The sequence below is a fragment of the Heterodontus francisci genome, chromosome 29, assembly GCF_036365525.1.
Source record: "Heterodontus francisci isolate sHetFra1 chromosome 29, sHetFra1.hap1, whole genome shotgun sequence".
In the NCBI taxonomy this organism is placed as follows: Eukaryota; Metazoa; Chordata; class Chondrichthyes; order Heterodontiformes; family Heterodontidae; genus Heterodontus; species Heterodontus francisci.
The window spans coordinates 50,129,393-50,148,508 of record NC_090399.1 but is presented as its reverse complement, the minus strand read 5'-3'; the positions used below and the strand labels follow the sequence as shown (position 1 = coordinate 50,148,508).

The 19,116-nt window shown below is 46.5% G+C and overlaps 1 protein-coding gene across 1 annotated transcript in view; it reads left to right on the top strand.

Moving 5' to 3' along the window:
- The first annotated feature begins 395 nt into the window (after positions 1 to 395).
- Positions 396 to 19,116, top strand: part of LOC137346281 (class I histocompatibility antigen, F10 alpha chain-like) — a 29,772-nt gene continuing 11,051 nt past the window's right edge. The window contains exons 1-4 of the mRNA XM_068009748.1: positions 396 to 604; positions 8,641 to 8,901; positions 14,967 to 15,242; positions 15,360 to 15,638. Coding sequence (XP_067865849.1) covers positions 553 to 604; positions 8,641 to 8,901; positions 14,967 to 15,242; positions 15,360 to 15,638 — 868 coding nt within the window. The 5' untranslated portion in view covers positions 396 to 552. The remainder of the gene's footprint in view (positions 605 to 8,640; positions 8,902 to 14,966; positions 15,243 to 15,359; positions 15,639 to 19,116) is intronic.

The following is a 19,116-nucleotide window of genomic DNA, read 5'->3' as shown; positions in this document are numbered from 1 at the left end:
CCTGCTTTGAACTGTTTTGTAATGTATTTTTTGCACATTTTTATGAATAAAGTATATTTTTGGAAAAAAGATGTTCACTATATGAAAGGTGGTTTATAAATGTAACTTGTTGTGGTATAACTCCAGTCTGACCAGAGACAGTTTAACAGTTCCCAGTGGGAGTGGGACCAGTGTCAGTGTGTTTACTGTGAGGGGGAGCCCAGGATCCCCGTGTCTCCTCTCTTTACACTGGAGTTGGTCTCTGACACCTGTTCAATCTCACTCTGAGTTTCTGTTTCACAGTCTGAATCTCAGCCTGTCTGACTCTCAGCTTCCTGGTGACAGGCGGCAGTTTAACCTTTCATTGGGTTATTTTTTAGAGACTAACCAATCATCACCCACAGGTTCTGCAGCTGCAGTTCAGAAAATGATCAAAGTTCAAGTTCGACAGTAAATGAGGTCTCGGTCGATTTGTTGTTTTACCTGTTTTTCCAGTTAATAGGCAGTAATTGTGTCCCCCTTGGAGTGTTTTATTCCCAGTCACTGACGGAATAGGGACAGTGGATTCCCAGAATGTTGCTGATCCTTTTCTCCATCTCCCTGTGTTTTTCCTGGGTCTATCCCGGTAAGTACAGAATTCAGTTTTCCATTCTCACTCTCTCTCTTTCTCATTTCTACAGCTCAGGGTCTGGGCAGGAAACGCCCTGAGATTTGACTGGGATTGGAAGTGTCAGTGTCATTGGGATGTGTGTTGCGACATTGGACTCACAGTAGAGAGTACCCACACTCTCTACCTCTCTGTGTTTCAGTCTTTCAGTCTCTAACTGACTGTCTCTCTTTCTAATTTTCTCTCTTCGTATCCCTCTCTCCCTCACTCTCTATATCACTCTCACTCTCTCTCCATATTACTCTCTCAAACTTTATCACTGTCTTCCTCTTTCTATATCGCTCTCTCCATATCACATTGTGTCTCCTGTGTCACTCGCTCTCTTCCCCCATCACACTTTCTCTCCATATCACTCTCTGTATCACTGTCCGTCTATCTATATCAAATTCTCTCTCTGTGTCACTCTTTCTCTCTCACTTTATATCACTCTCTCTATATCACTTTCCTTCCCCATCACTCTCTTTACCTGTATCACTAACTCTCCACCTCTCCTTCCCTGTCTCTCTCTCTATCACTCTCCCTGTCTCACCATTCACTGAGTCGCCGTTGCCTTCTTACCCATAGCAATCCCAGAGGCAGCAATCGCAACTGTCTCAGCCTGCTCGCTCCCCAGCCTTCCGACCTGGTGTGCCCCCGGGGGTAAATCTCACCAACATCTTTCCCATCCCCTTCCAGCACTGATCAACCCTGTCAGCAGATCAGCTCTCACCGCCCATCTCTTCACTCTCCCTCCAGAAAATCCATTTGCATGTGAACAAGGCCCTTACAATCCATGATCTTATTCTCATGATTAAATCAGCAAAAACAACAGCTTGCATTTATATAGCACCTTCAATGTAGTAAAATGCGCCAAGGCCTTTCACAGGAGCGTTACCGAACAAAATTTGACACTGAGCCACAGAAGGAAATATTAGGACAGGTGATCAAAACATTGGTCAGAGAAGTAGGATTTAAAGGGCACCTTAAAGAAGGAGAGACAGGCAGGGGGGCTGAAAGGTGTAGGGAGGGAATTCCAGAGCTTAGGGCCTAAGCAGCTGAAGGCGCAGCCAGCAATGGTGGAGTGATTAAAACCGGGGATGCCTAAGAGGCCGGAATTAGAAGAGTGCAGATATCCCGAGGGTTATGGGGCTGGAGGAGATTACAGAGATAGGGAGGGGTGGGGTCCATGGCGGGATGAGAATTTTAAAATCAAGATATTGCTTGACCAGAAGCCAGTGTAGGTCAGTGAGCACAGGGGTGATAGGGGAACAGGAATTGGTGTGAGTTAAGACATTGGCAGCAGAGTTTTGAATGACCTCAAGTTTACAGAGGGTAGAATGTTGGAGATCAACCAGTAGAGCATTGGAATAGTCAAGTCTGGAGGTAACAAAAGCATGAATGAGGGTTTCAGCAGCAGATGAGCTGAGATAGGTGATGTTACGGAGATGGAAGTAGGAGGTATTGGTGATGGGGCAGAAATTTGGTCATGTGCTCATCTCAGGGTCAAATATGAAACCAGGGTTGTAAACAGACTGGTTTAGTCTAAGACTGTTGCCGAGGAGAGGGATGGAGTCAGTAACTGTGGAACAGAGTTTGTGATGGGGACTGAAGATAATGGTGTCAGTCTTCCCAATATTTAATTGGTAGAAATTTCTGCTCATCCAGAACTGGATGTCAAATAAGCAGCATGACAAATCAGAGGATGTGGAAAGCTTGTAATAGGTGATGATGAGGTAGTCAAATTTTAAAAAGTTATAAATATGAATAGTAAGTAACTTGAAAGCTTTCTATATGGGACTTCAATGCAGTTCGATCTCAGGGTTCAGATGGCACAAGTGCGTTATGCTAAAATCACTCAGTTTACAAACATCTAAACCCTTTCAACAAAGCTCGAAGTTAAGCGTGTAGTCCACCATCAGAGCAGCAGCTGACAAATTCCTGTTCAGCATGTCCAACATAATATAACATACTTGGAGTGCCTTATGCAGAACGTGCTAAAGGCAGTCTATAAAATGTGTGTTTGAGCAATGTGCTACGCTCGGAAGCTGGGACAGACTGGGGCTCCCTCAAAAGGGGTTCACACGATGAAGGGGAAATGCTGTGGAACCATTCACAGGGGCACCAGGAAATCTCCCAGTCTCCCATATGGCCATTCAGGCCTTGCAAGGAAGCATGATGCAGAGACGGTGTGCAAGTGCTAGAATACATTCATTGATCCATCGGGCAAATATATTCACATGTCGGCAGAATTGTGTGAAGTCAGTGTACATGTGGAACCTGATGTTATCTTTTCAAATGAATTCACCGAGGGCCAGCATTTAGATTAGAAATTGGAGGGGGCAAGGATAGATGCTTGGGGGACATCAAAGGAGCAGTGCAGAAGCAAGATGAGAAGCCTTGCATGTGACACTTTGGTTATGACTGGATAGGTACGAATGGAAATCAATTGAACTTGCCCTGTACTCTGAAATCACTGCCCTCCTGTCCTCATTAACCTCTCCCCCGCTCCCCCCCCCCCCCCCCACCATATAAATTCTCCCACCCATATTCACATAACCTTATCACGTGGCCTCTATATTGCATTGCTTTCAGCCCTGGGTAAGGCCACCTCTGATCACTTCCTTTTATCCCTCTCCTTTCACATCCTCTCAACTTCACTTCCTTCTGTGTCTTCCCCTAGTTAAGTCCCTTCCCCAAGTCACTTACAAGCACACTTTCAAATTCCCAACTACCTACCTTTTGCCCACTGTTCATCATAACATTCCTGCAGCTACTGATCTGCTCAATCACATCCTCAACTCCACCTTACATCCCATTAAAACCATTACTTTCTCACCCTGCTCATTCCCCCTGGTACTGTCCTCATTTTCCACTTCCCTTAAATCCAATGTTTGTGGCTGATAACCAGATTAGCCATTCATCGCCAGATCTGCCCAGATCACATAAAGCATTATCAGGTTCTGCTCTCGTAGAGTCATGGAATCATTACAACACAGAGGAGGTCATTCGGCAATTGAATCTGCTCTCTGTCGAGCAATTAGTCCCATTTCCCCGCTCCATGTATGCACATGCAGCCCCAGGTCCCTCTGTTCCTGCACACTCTTTAGAACTGTGCCATTAAGCATATATAGCCTCTCCCTATCACTTCTGCCAAAATGTATCACCTCACATTTCTCTGTACTAATTCCATCTGCCATTTGTCAGCCCATTCTGCTGGCCTTTCTATGTCCTGTTGCAGATGATTTATATCATCCTCACTGGTTGCCACACCTCCAAGTTTGTTATCATCAGCAAATTTTGAAATTTTACTCTGTATTCCAATATCCCAGTCATTTATATATGGCAAAAAATGCAGTGGTCCTAGTACTGACCCTTGGGGAACACCACTGTCTACCATCCTCCAGTCTGAAAAGCAACCAGTTACGACGACTCCTGGTTTTCTATCCTTCAGCCAATTTTTTTTTACAATCGGGCACCGATACTCCTATTCCATGAGCTGCAAGTTTGTTAATCAGCCTTTTATGTGGTGCTTTGTCAGCATTTTCTTAAAACCTGAATAGACAACATCCATTGCTTTCTAACATAAAAGCAAAATACTGCAAATGCTGGAAATCTGAAACAAAAACAAAAAGTGCTGGAAATACTCAGCAGGTTTGGCAGCATCCACAAGGCTGTGGAGTGCCTAATTGAAAGATCATGTGCTGCTCCTCGAGCTTGTGTTGATATTCACTGGAACATGAGCAGGCCAAAGACACAAATGTTGGCATGAGAGCAGGGGGGAGTGTTGAAATGGCAAGCAACCGGAAGTTCAGGATCATGCTTTCGGACTGAGTGGAGATTCTTTGAGAACTGTCAGCGAGATATCTGCCATGTCAATTTCTCTACTCCCCTCATTCACTCTAACCTATCTTCCTCTGAACCTGCTGCACTCCATTCTCTCAGGTTTAACCCTGACATTGTGATCAAACCTGCAGACAAGGGTGGTGCTGTTGTTGTCCGGCGTACCAACCTGTACCTTGTAGAGGCTGAGCGCCAACTCTCAGACACTTCTTCCTACCTCCCCGGACCATGACCCCACCACTGAACAACAAGCTACTGTCCACAGGACTGTCAATGACCTCATCTCCTTCGGAGATATTCCCTCTACAGCTTCCAACCTCATAGTCTCACAACACCCAACAGCCCGCTTCTACCTCCTTCAAACAGGACTGTCCTGGCAGACCCATTGTGTCAGCCTGTTCCTGCCCCACTGAACTTATTTCTTCCTATCTTGTCTCTATCTTTTTCTCTGCTGTCTCTTCCCACCTACATCCGTGACTTTTCTGAGGCCCTACGTCATTTTGACAATTTCCAGTTTCCCAGCCCTAATCGTTTCCTCTTCACTATGGATGTCCAATCTCTCTACACCTCCATCCCCCACAAGGACGGTTTGAGGACTCTCTGCTTCTTCCTTGAACAGAGGCCCAACCAGTCCCCATCCACCACCACCCTCTTCCGCCTGGCTGAACTTGTTCTCACATTGAACAATTTCTCCTTCAACTCCATTCACTTCCTTCAAGTAAAAGGTGTTGCTATGGGTACCCGCATGGGTCTTAGTTATGCCTGTCTTCTTGTGGGATATGTGGAAAATTTCTTGTTCCAGTCCAACTCAGGCCCCCTCCCGTACGTTGATGACTATATCAGTGCCGTTTCCTGCTCCCACCCAGAACTGGAAAACTTTATCAACTTTGCTTCCAATTTCCACCCGTCTCTCACCTTTACATGGTCCATCTCCAACTCTTCCCTTCCCTTCCTCGGCTTCTCTGTCCCCATCTCTGGGGATAGGTTGTCCACTAATATTCATTACAAGCCCACTGACTCCCACAGTTACCTCGACTACACTTCCTCACACCCTGCCTCCTGTAAGGACTCCATTCCATTCTCCCAGTTTCTCCATCTCCAACACATCTGATCTGATAGTGCTATCTTCCATGACAGAGCTTCTGATATGTCTTCCTTTTTCCTCAACCGAGGATTCCTCCCCACTGTGGTTGATATGGCGTTCTGACCCATTCCCCGCACCTCTACCCTCACCCCTTCCCCTCCCTCCCAGAACCGCGACAGGGTTCCCCTTGTCCTCACTTTCCACTCCACCAGCCTCCATATCCAGAGAATCATCCTCTGTCATTTCCACCACCTCCAGCGTGATGCCAACACCAAACACGTCTTCCCCTCCCCTGTCAGCATTCCGAATGGATCATTCCCTCCATGACATCCTGGTCCACTCCTCCATTACCCCCGACACCTCGTCCCCTTCCCATGGCACCTTCCCATGCAACTGTAGGAAGTGCAGTACCTGCCTATTTACCTCCTCTCTCCTCACTATCCAAGGCCCCAAACACTCCTTTCAGGTGAAGCAGCGATTTACTTGTACTTCTTTCAATGTAGTATACTGTATTCACAATGCTGTCTCCTCTACATTGGGGAGACCAAATGCAGACTGGGTGACCACTTTGCTGAACACCTCCGCTCAGTCCGAAAGCATGATCCCGAACTTCTGGTTGCTTGCCATTTCAACATTCCCCCCTGCTCTCATGCCAACATTTGTGTCTTTGGCCTGCTCCAGTGTTCCAGTGAACATCAACGCAAGCTCGAGGAGCAGCACCTGATCTTTTGATTAGACACTCTACAGCCTTGCATTCTGAACATTGAGTTCAATAACTGGCCTTTTAATATTTTATTTTTTAACCATGTCCCTGCTTTTCATGTAGTCAGAGCTGCTCATTATTCTGCTATTGACACTGTCTCTGGGCTAATATTTTGTCTTTCACCACAAGCATGAACACACACTTTGACTTTGTCCCAGGACAGCTTTGTTATTTAATCTGTCCTGCCCTATCAAGCACTTTCCCCTTTGTTCTCTCCCCCACCCCTCCTCCCCTTCACTTGCTTAAAACCTAATTCCTTTCTAACCTTTGCCAGTTCTGATGGAAGGTCACAGACCTGAAACGTTAACTTTGCTTCTCTCTCCACAGATGCTGCCAGACCTGCTGTGTATTTCCAGCACTTTTTGTTTTTGATCCATTGATTTCTCTTCATCAATCTTCTCTGTTCCTTCTTCAAAAAATGTGATTAGATTAGTCAAGCAGTACCTGCTTTTTATATATCCATGCTGACTATCTTTAACTCGAACCTCTGAGTGCTTGTTGACTTTTTCCCTGATTATTGCTTCTAAAACCTTACCCATCACTGATGTTAAACTAACTGGCTTGTAGTTACTAGGAATGTACTTATGCCCTGTCTTAAACAAGGATGTCTCATTTGTTCTCTTCCAATTTAGAAGTTCTACTTTAGATTGTTCTTTGGTCTTCTCAATGACTAATCTAAACCTGCTAAAACTGTCCACTGTTCCAGGATCATCCTGGAATGCAAAGTTAACCAAATCTGCCATCATCACCCACTCCTTAAAAACCCCCCTTTCACCCTTCTGTCCTTGCAAACTACTGCCAACCTCCCTTTCCTCTGCAAGGCCCTTGAACATCTCGCAAATATTTCCCTTAATTCCATATGGGATTAGGATAGGTGGATCGTTTTATCGGCCGGCACAGACGTGATGAGCCAAGTGGCCTCTTTCTTTCCTTAAATTTGCTATGATTCTATGTTTGAATCACTCCAATCAGGTTTCTGCTCTGGCACAGTACTGAAATTGCTCTTATCAAAGTCACAACTACCATCCTATATGACTGTGACAAAGGAAAACTATCCCTCCTTAACCATTGTCCTTAATGCTGCTGTTCCATCATCCATCTGGGTGGGACTAAACTCACCTGGTTCCATTCTTAGCTATCTAATTATAGCCAGTGTATCACCTGCAATATCTTCTCTTCCTGCTCCTGCACTGTTACCTCTGGTGTCCCCTTCTATTTCCCCTGCAAATTGTGTCCATTGGCAACATCATCCGAAAGCACAGCGTTAGTTTTCACATGTATGCTGCTGACACCCCCCAGCTCTACTCACCACAACCTCTCTCGACTCCTCCCCATCTCTAAATTGCCAGACTCCTTGTCCAACATTCAGTACTGGATGAGCAAGAATGTTCTTGAATTAAACCTTGGAAAAACTGAAGCCACTGACTTTGGCCACCGTCACAAACTCCATTTGCTTGTCACTTGTCATCCTCCTCCCTGCCCATTGTCTCAGGCTGAACCAGAACTTAGTACCCTCTTTGACTCTGAGGTGAGTTTCCAATCCCATAGGGTATCGGCTGTGACTCGGTGGTCACACTGTTGCCTCTGGCTCAGAGATTGTGGGTTCAAGTTCCACTTGAGATTTGAGCACAATATTTCAGTGTGGAGGGATTTCAGTATTCACTGCTGCACTGCATTGTCGGCGGATGTGCCATCTTTTGGATGTGGCATTAAAGCAAGGCTCTCAGGCGGATGTGAAAGATCCCATGTAACTCCTTCAAAACAGAGCATTCTCCTCGGTATCCTGGCCAAAACTTAACCCTCAATCAACATCACCAAAAACAGCTTACCTGGTCATTATCACACTGGTGTTGTGGGAGCTTGCTGTGCACAAAGCGGCTGCTGTGTTTCCTACAGCGACTATACTTCTAAATTCCTCCATTGGTTGTAAATTGCTTTGTTCGTCCTCACGCCTTTCTTTCACATCCTCTCCATTACAAAGGCCACCAACTTCCGCTTCTGTTATGTCTCCCATCTCCACCCCTGCCTCAGCCCAGCTGAAACACTCGTCTATGCTTCTGGCTCCAGCAGATTCGAATGTTCCAATTATCTCCTGGCCAGCCTCCCATCTTCCATCTTCCGTAAACTTGAGCTCATCCAAAAGTCCACTGCTCCGTTCTCCTCTGCTGTAATGATCTCTTATTTCGAATATCAGACAGGATTCTGGTATTGCAATAAAGTGGCAGATGACTGGACATTGTCACTATGTGGATGTGTTTCAGCTTGATCAGCTTTTAGAAATGTTATTATTTTATTATTAACCACTTCCTCTATTTCTTTATCTGACAGACACTGATTCCTTCACTGTACTGTACACGGGAATCTCCGGCATCACGGATTCCCCTGAGTTTGTCGGTGTGGCCATGCTCAATGAAGTAACATTATCCTATTATGACAGTGACACCCAGCAGATGGCTTCCAGACAGCAGTTCATAACAGACTCTCTCAATGTGGAAGACTGGAATTATCTCAATCTCCTGGGGGAGAGGCGATACAACGTGACGAAAGAGAATCGGAATCTGATAATGAAATGGATGAACCAGACAGCCGGTATGATCTGTCAAATCAGAATGTCCCACTCACGTCCAGCTTAATGGGGCTTGTCCGTTGGGAATGAAGCAATTATGTTTCCTGCTGGTTTGCTTACTCTCCAACACCAGCTGCTCCCACTTCCCCGGCAAGCCCCACATCAGCTCCTGGACTATTCCTGGCTTTTAGTTAATGCTTTTACTCACCTCCTGTGGCCTTCCCGATGTCCAGAGCCTGGCCACTCTCCCTGTTCAGACATAAAAGATATTGGGTGATGTGGGACAAGGGTGAGGGAGAGAAACTGAAAATGTGGAGAGACACGGATAGATAGAAATGGAGAAGTGAGCAAGGAGGAAGGAGAGAGGAAAGACACAGATATGGAGGAATAGAGAAATATTAAAAAGGAGAGATGGCCATGATAGAGAAATGATCATGAAACATGAGCAGACGAGATGATCGTGGAGATAGACGATGATTCAGGGAAAGTGCATGGTGAGAGACAGAAAGATAGTCAATTAAAGCATCCAAGTCACCAATCAGCACAAGGTGTCTCAGTCATCAATTTGCCAGAGCAATCCATAACTAATCGCATTGCCCCAATCTCTCCCCATTGCCCTGTATCAATCTCCAAAACTAATCTCATTGCCCCAATCTCTCCCCATTGCCCTGTATCAATCTCCAAAACTAATCTCATTGCCCCAACTCTCCCCAAAGCCCTGTATCAATCTCCAAACTAATCCCACTGCCCCAATCTCTCCCCATAGTCCTGTATCAATCTCTAAAACTAATCTCATTGCCCCAACTCTCCCCAGAGCCCTGTATCAATCTCCATAACTAATCTCATTGCCCCAATGTCTCCCCATAGTCCTGTATCAATCTCCAAACTAATCGCATTGCCCCAATCTCTCCCCATTGCCCTGTATCAATCTCCAAAACTAATCGCATTGCCCCAATCTCTCCCCATTGCCCTGTATCAATCTCCAAAACTAATCTCATTGCCCCAACTCTCCCCATAGCCCTGTATCAATCTCCATAATTAATCTCATTGCCCCAACTCTCCCCATAGCCCTGTATCAATCTCCATAATTAATCTCATTGCCCCAACTCTCCCCATAGTCCTGTATCAATCTCCAAAACTAATCCCACTGCCCCAACTCTCCTCATAGCCCTGTATCAATCTCCAAAACTAATCTCATTGCCCCAACTCTCCCCAAAGCCCTGTATCAATCTCCATAACTAATCTCATTGCCCCAATGTCTCCCCATAGTCCTGTATCAATCTCCAAACTAATCACATTGCCCCAATCTCTCCCCATAGCACTATAGCAATCTCCAAAACGAATCTCATTGCCCCTACTCTCCCCATAGTCCTGTATCAATCTCCATAACTAATCTCATTGCCCCAAACTCTCCCCAGAGCCCTGTATCAATCTCATAAAATGAATCTCATTGCCCCAATCTCTCTCCATGGTCCTGTATCATTCTCCAAAACTAATCCCACGAGCCCAATCTCTCCCCATAGACCTGTATCATTCTCCAACACTAATCCCACTGCCCCAATCTGTCCCCATAGCCCTGTATCAACCTCCAAACTAATCCCACTGCCTCAATCTGTCCCGATAGTCCTGTATCAATCTCCAAACTAATCCCACTGCCCCAATCTCTCCCCATAGTCCTGTATCAATCTCTAAAACTAAGCTCATTGCCCCATCTCTCCCCAGAGCCCTGTATCAATCTCCATAACTAATCTCATTGCCCCAATGTCTCCCCATAGTCCTGTATCAATCTCCAAACTAATCGCATTGCCCCAATCTCTCCCCATAGCCCTGTATCAATCTCCAAACTAATCCCATTGCCCCAACCTCTCCCCATAGCCCTGTATCAATCTCCAAACTTTTCCCACTGCACCAATCTCTCCCCATAGTCCTGTTGCAATTTCCAAACTAATCCCATTGCCCCAATCTGTCCCAATAGTTCTGTATCAATCATCAAACTCATCCCACTGCCCCAATCTCTCCCCATAGTCCTGTATCAATCTCCAAACTCATCCCACTGCCCCAATCTCTCCCCATAGTCCTGTATCAATCTCCAAACTAATCCCACTGCCCCAATCTCTCGCCATAGCCCTGTAACATTCTCCAAAACTAATCCCACTGCCCCAACTCTCCCCATAGCCCTGTATCAATCTCCAAAACTAATCTCATTGCCCCAACTCTCCCCAAAGCCCTGTATCAATCTCCATAACTAATCTCATTGCCCCAATCTCTCCCCATAGTCCTGTATCAATCTCCAAACTAATCACATTGCCCCAATCTCTCCCCATAGCCCTGTATCAATCTCCAAACTAATCCCATTGCCCCAACCTCTCCCCATAGCCCTGTATCAATCTCCAAACTTTTCCCACTGCACCAATCTCTCCCCATAGTCCTGTTGCAATTTCCAAACTAATCCCACTTCCCCAATCTGTCCCGATAGTACTGTATCAATCTCCAAACAAATCCCACTGCCCCAATCTCTCCCCATAGTGCTGTATCAATCACCAAACTCATCCCACTGCCCCAATCTCTCCCCATAGTCCTGTCAATTTCCAAACTAATCCCACTTCCCCAATCTGTCCCGATAGTCCTGTATCAATCTCCAAACTAATCCCACTGCCCCAATCTCTCCCCATAGTCCTGTATCAATTTCCAAACTAATCCCATTGCCCCAACCTCTCCCCATAGCCCTGTATCAATCTCCAAACTTTTCCCACTGCCCCAATCTCTCCCCATAGTACTGTATCAATGTCCAAACTAATCCCACTTCCCCAATCTGTCCCGATAGTCCTGTATCAATCACCAAACTCATCCCACTGCCCCAATCTCTCCCCATAGTCCTGTATCAATCTCCAAACTAATCCCACTGCCCCAATCTCTCCCCATAGCCCTGTAACATTCTCCAAACTAATCCCGCTGCCCCAATCTCTCCCCATAGTCCTGTATCAATCTCCAAACTAATCCCACTGCCCCAATCACTCCCCGCAGCCCTGTATCATACACCAAAACTAATCTCATTGCCCCAATCTCTCCACATAGACCTGTATCAATCACAAACTAATCCCACTGCCCCAATCTGTTCAAATAGTCCTGTATCAATCACAACCTAATCCCACTGCCCCAACCTCTCCACATCGACCTGGATTAATCTCCAAACAGATCCCACTGTCCCACTCTCTGCACATCGACCTGTATCAATCCCAAAGTAATCTCAGTGTCCCATTCTATCTCCATAGACCTATATCAATCCCAAATAAATGCCACTGCCCCGCTCTCTCCCCATACCACTGGATGAATTCAAAACTAAACCCACTGCCTCAATCTATTCCTTTCCCCTCTGATCAGACTGTGACTCTAACCCCCATTTCTATCTGATACTGGATCCCCTTTCCCCTCTGATCAGACTGTGACTCTAGCAGCCATTTCTATCTGATACTGGATCCCCTTTCCCCTCTGATCAGACTGTGACTCTAGCAGCCATTTCTATCTGATACTGGATCCCCTTTCCCCTCTGATCAGTCTGTGACTCTAACCCCCTTTTCTATCTGATACAGGATCCCCTTTCCCCTCTGATCAGACTGTGACTCTAACCCCCATTTCTATCTGATACTGGATCCCCTTTCCCCTCTGATCAGACTGTGACTCTAACCCCCATTTCTATCTGATACTGGATCCCCTTTCCCCTCTGATCAGACTGTGACTCTAACCCCAATATTTCTAGATGATACTAGATCCCCTTTCCCCTCTGATCAGACTGTGACTCTATCCCCCATTTCTATCTGATACTGGATCCCCTTTCCCCTCTGATCAGTCTGTGACTCTTCCCCCCCCCCATTTCTATCTGATACTGGTTCCCCTTTCCCCTCTGATCAGTATGTGACTCTTCCCCCCCCATTTCTATCTGATACTGGATCCCCTTTCCCCTCTGTTCGGACTGTGACTCTGACCCCCATTTCTATCCGATACTGGATCCCCTTTCCCCACTGATCAGACTGTGACTCTATCCCCCATTTCTATCTGATACAGGATCCCCTTTCCCCTCTGTTCGGACTGTGACTCTGACCCCCATTTCTATCCGATACTGGATCCCCTTTCCCCACTGATCAGACTGTGACTCTGACCCCCATTTCTATCCGATACTGGATCCCCTTTCCCCACTGATCAGACTCTGACTCGATCCCCCATTTCTATCTGATACTGGATCCCCTTTCCCCTCTGTTCGGACTGTGACTCTGACCCCCATTTCTATCCGATACTGGATCCCCTTTCCCCTCTGATCAGTATGTGACTCTTCCCCCCCCATTTCTATCTGATACTGGATCCCCTTTCCCCTCTGTTCGGACTGTGACTCTGACCCCCATTTCTATCCGATACTGGATCCCCTTTCCCCACTGATCAGACTGTGACTCTAACCCCCATTTCTATCTGATACTGGATCCCCTTTCCCCTCTGATCAGACTGTGACTCTATCCCCCATTTCTATCTGATACTGGATCCCCTTTCCCCTCTGATCAGTCTGTGACTCTTCCCCCCCCCCATTTCTATCTGATACTGGTTCCCCTTTCCCCTCTGATCAGTATGTGACTCTTCCCCCCCCATTTCTATCTGATACTGGATCCCCTTTCCCCTCTGTTCGGACTGTGACTCTAACCCCCATTTCTATCCGATACTGGATCCCCTTTCCCCTCTGTTCGGACTGTGACTCTAACCCCCATTTCTATCTGATACTCGATCCCTTTTCCCCTCTGATCAGATTGTGACTCTAACCCCCATTTCTATCTGAAACTGGATCCCCTTTCCCCTCTGATCAATCTGTGACTCTAACCCCCATTTCTATCTGATACTGGATCCCCTTTCCCCTCTGATCAATCTGTGACTCTAACCCCCATTTCTATCTGATACTGGATCCCCTTTCCCACCTGATCAGACTATGACTCTGACCCCCATTTCTATCTGATACTGGATCCCATTTCAGCTCTGATCAGACTGTGACTCTAACCCTCATTTCTATCTGATACTGGATCTCCTTTCCCCTCTGATCAGACTGTGACTCTAACCCCCATTTCTATCTGATACTGGATCCCCTTTACCCTCTGATCAGACTGTGACTCTAACCCCCATTTCTATCTGATACTAGATCCCCTTTACCCTCTGATCAGACTGTGACTCTAAGCCCCACTTCTATCTGATACAGGATCACCTTTCCCCTCTGATCAGACTGTGACTCTAACCCCCATTTCTATCTGATACAGGATCCCCTTTCCCCTCTGATCAGACTGTGACTCTAACCCCCATTTCTATCTGATACAGGATCCCCTTTCTCCTCTGATCAGACTGTGACTCTAACCCCCATTTCTATCTGATACTGGATCCCCTTTCCCCTCTGATCAGACTGTGACTCTAACCCCCATTTCCATCTGATACTGGATCCCCTTTCTCCTCTGATCAGACTGTGACTCTGACCCCCATTTCTATCTGATACTGGATCCCCTTTCCCCTCTGATCAGACTGTGACTCTAACCCCCATTTCTGTCTGATACTGGATCCCCTTTCCCCTCTGATGAGACTGTGACTCTGACCCCCATTTCTATCTGATACTGGATCCCCTTTCCCCTCTGATCAGACTGTGACTCTCACCCCCATTTCTATCTGATACTGGTTCCCTTTTCCCCTCTGATCAGACGGTGACTCTGACCCCCATTTCTATCTGATTGAGGACCCCCCCTTCCTCTTTTATCAGACTGCCTCTCCAATCTCCAGCCATTACTGTCCAAAGATAGAAGCACAAACTGGCCCTGATATTTGCCTCACCATCTGTTGGAAGCCCACAAGTTTGGGTGAAAAGCAGTATTTCAATACCACCCTTTATTTTTCTGCGTGTTTTAAATTTAAACTAAAATTGAGCAGGATGTTGAACCAGCATTGTACTCTATTCTGTCAGTTTTCTCAACCAGCGAATTGGGTAAAACATCCTCCAGTATGTGATCTATAAAAAGACACTTTCCATTAACACTTAATTATTTATTATTGATTTATTTTTTGTGACTAACAGGAATTCACACTTTGCAATGGATCAGGACTGTTGCGATCACTGACAATGGCTCCATTAAGAGATCGATGCGTTTTGGATATGATGGAAAGGATTTGATTAGTTTAGACTCTGACAGAATGAGATGGGTCGCAACCAATCACATTGCAGAGAAGCTTAAAGACAAATGGGATACTGATGAATCCTGGAACAAGTATTGGGAATGGCAATTGGAAGTAGAACTAGTTAAACTTTTAAAGAGACATTTGCAAGCTGGAAAGGAATATCTCCAAAGGAAAGGTATTTATTTCAGTTTTTACCCCATGTTCTGATCTAACATCACTGATCTCTGAATCCATTATCTCGTTCCATTCAGTGTCTGTGTATTGTTTGTGTTTTTATCCTTTCCCATTACAGTTCAGCCTGAAGTGTTCATCTCCAGAATTGACCCCAATAGTCAGTTCAAGCCGTTCACTCTCTCCTGCCTGGTTACTGGATTTTATCCTGTAGAGATTGAGGTGAACTGGCTAAGGAATGGAGAGGTAATGTCTGAGAGCCAATCCTCGGGGGTGCGACCGAACCACGATGGGACCCGTCAGATCCAGAAAGAGATTGAAATAAATGCTGGGGAAGAGGATCAATACTCCTGTCGTATTGATCACAGCAGCCTGGCAGAGGCCAAGCTCTATCAGTGGGGTAAGGAACTGCACTGGATGTGTGTGTGTCTGCCTGTGTCTGCGTGTATGTCTCTGTCATCGGAACAGGAGTGGGCCATTAGGCCCCTTTATGTCTATTCCTCCATTCAGTGAGATAACGCTGATCTGTACCTCAACTCTATTTCCTCACTGTCTTTCCATATCTCTCGCTGACCTCACCCAACACAAATCAATCATTGAAAGGGAGAGGGGAAGCGTTGGAGTAATGATATTGGACTAGTAACCCAGAGACCCAGGGTAATGCTCTGGGGCCATGAGTTTGAAGGTGGAATTTGAATTCGATTAATTAAAAAAAAAACTAGAATTAAAAGGCTAGTCTAATGATGACCACGCAACCATTGTTGATTGTCGTAAAACCCATCTGGTTCACTAATGTCCTTTAGGGAAGGAAATCTGCTGTCCTTACCTGGTCTGGCCTACATGTGACTCCAGACCCACAGCAATGTGGTTGACTCTTAAAATCAAACCACCACAAAATCGCTAAGGAGTGAAACCGGACGGACCACCCGGCATCAACCGAGGCATTGGAAACGACAACAGCAAACCCAGCCTTGTTGACCCTGCAAAGTCCTCCTTACTAACATCTGGGGGCTTGTGTCAAAGTTGAGAGAGCTGTCCCACAGATCAGTCAACAACAGCCTGACATAGTCAGATTCACTGAAGCATACCTTACAATGTCCCAGACACTGCCATCACCATTCCTGAGTATGTCCTGTCCCACGGAGGCATACAGTCGAGAGGGAGCTGCCCTGGGAGTCCTCAACATCGACTCCAGACACCATGAAGTCTCATGGCATCAGGTCAAACATGGGCAAGGAAACCTCCTGCTGATTATCACCTAACACCCACCCTCAGCTAACAAATCGGCACTCCTCCATGTTGACCACCACTTGGAAGAAGCACTGAGGGTGGTAAAGGTGCAGAATGTACTCTGGGTGGGGGACTTCAATGTCCATCACCGAGAGTGTTTCAGTAGCACCACTACTGACCGAGTCCTAAAGGACATAGCTACTCGTCTGGGTCTGCGGCAGGTGATGAGGGAAAAACATACTTGACCTCGTCCTCACAAATCTGCCTGCTTCAAATGCATCTGACCATGACAGTATTAGTAGGAGTGACTGCCGCACAGTCCCTGTGGAGATAAAGTCCCACCTTCACATTGAGGATACCTTCCATCGTGTTGTGTGGCACGACCACTGTGCTAAATGGGATAGATTTTGAACAGATAGAGCAATGCAAGACTGGGCATCCACGAGGTGCTGTGAACCGTCAGCATCAGCAGAATTGTACTCAACTGCAATCTGTAATCTCATGGCCCAGCGCATATCGCCGTCTCTACCATTACTATCAAGTCAGGGGATCAACACTGGTTCAATGAAGAGTGCAGGAGCACATGCCAGGAGCAGCACCAGGCATACCTCAAAATGAGGTCTCAACCTGGTGAAGCTGCAACCCAGGACTACTTGGATGCCAAACAGCATAAGCAGCATGTGATAGACAGAGCTAAACGATCCCACAACCAACAATCTGATCTAGGTTCTGCAGTCCTGCCACATCCAGTCGTGAATGGTGGTGGACATTTAACAACCAACTGGAGGAGGTGGCTCCATTAATATCCCCATCCTCAATGATGGGGGAGCCCAGCACATCAGTGCAAAAGATAAGGCTGAAGCATTTGCAACAATCTTCATCCAAAAGTGCCGAGTGGATGATCCATCTCAGCCTCCTCCTGACGTCCCCAGCATCACAGATGCCAGACTTCAGCCAATTCGATTCACTCCACGTGATATCAAGAAATGACTGAAGGCACTGGATACTGCAAAAGCTATGGGCCCTGACAATATTCCGGCAATAGTACTGAAGACCTGTGCTTCAGAACTTGCCGCGCCCCCAGCCAAGCTGTTCCAGTACAGCTACAACACTGGCATCTACCCTGCAATGTGGAAAATTGTCCAGGTATGTCCTGTACACAAAAAGCAGGACAAATCCAACATGGCTAATGACTGCCCCATCAGTCTACTCTCAATCATCAGTACAGTGATCGAAGGTGTCTTCAACAGTGCGATCAAGCAGCACTTGCATAGCAATAACCTCAGTTTGGGTTCCAACAGGGCTACTCAGCTCCTGACCTCATTACAGCCTTGGTTCAAACATGGACAAAAGAGCTGAACTCAAGAGGTGAGGTGAGAGTGACTAGCCTTGACATCAAGGCAGCATTTGACAGAGTATGGGATCAAGGAGCCCTAGCAAAACTGGAGTCAATAGGAATCCGGGGGGAAACTCTCTGCTTGTTGGAGTCATACCTAGTGCAAAGGAAAATGGTTGTGGTTGTTGGAGGTCAATCATCTGAGCTTCCAGGACATCACTGCAGGAGTTCCTCAGGGTTGTGTCCTAGGCCCAACCATCTTCAGCTGCTTCATCAGTGACCTTCTTTCAATCATAAGGTCAGAAATGGGGATGTTCGCTGATGATTGCACAATGTTCAGCACCATTTGCGACTCCTCAGATACTGAAGCAGTCTGTGTAGAAGTGCTGCAAGACCTGGACAATATCCAGGCTTGGGCTGATAAGTGGCAAATAACATTCGTGCCAGGCAATGACCATCTCCAACAAGAGAGAATCTAACCATCACCCCTTGACACTCAACGGCATTATCATCGCTGAATCCCCCACTATCAACATTCTAGGGGCTACCATTGACCGAAAACTGAACTGGAGTAGCCATATAAATACCGTGGCTACAAGAGCAGGTCAGAGGTTAGGAATCCTGAGGCGAGTAACTCACCTCCTGACTCCCCAAAGCCTGTCCACCATCTACAAGGCACAAGTCAGGAGTGTGGTGGAATACTCTCCACTTGCCTGGATGGGTGCAGCTCCAACAACACTCAAGAAGCTCGACACCATGCAGGACAAAACAGCCCGTTTGGTTGGCATCCCATCCACAAACATTCACTCCCTCCACCACCAACGCACAGTGGCAGCACTGTGTACCATCTACAAGATGCATTGCAGCAATGCACCAAGGCTTCTTAGACAGCACCTTCCAAACCTGTGACCACTACCACCTAGAAGGACAAGGTCAGCAGATACATGAGAACACCACCACCTGCAGGTTCCCCTGCAAGTCACACACCATCCTGACTTGGAACTATATCGCCGTTCCTTCACTGTCACTGGGTCAAAATCCTGGAACTCCCTTCCTAACAGCACTGTGGGTGTACCTACCTCATATGGAATGCAGCGGTTCAAGAAGGCAGCTCACCACCACCTTCTCAAGGGCAATTAGGGATGGGTAATAAAATCCTAGCGTAGCCAGCAACGCCCATATCCCATGAATGAATTTTTAAAAAATTTCACAGAGCCTTTTGTGATAGTGTTTCCTGATTTCGCTGCTAAATGGCTTCATTTTAATTTTAAGATTATGTTTTCTTGTTTTGGATTCCGACACCGGACAAAAT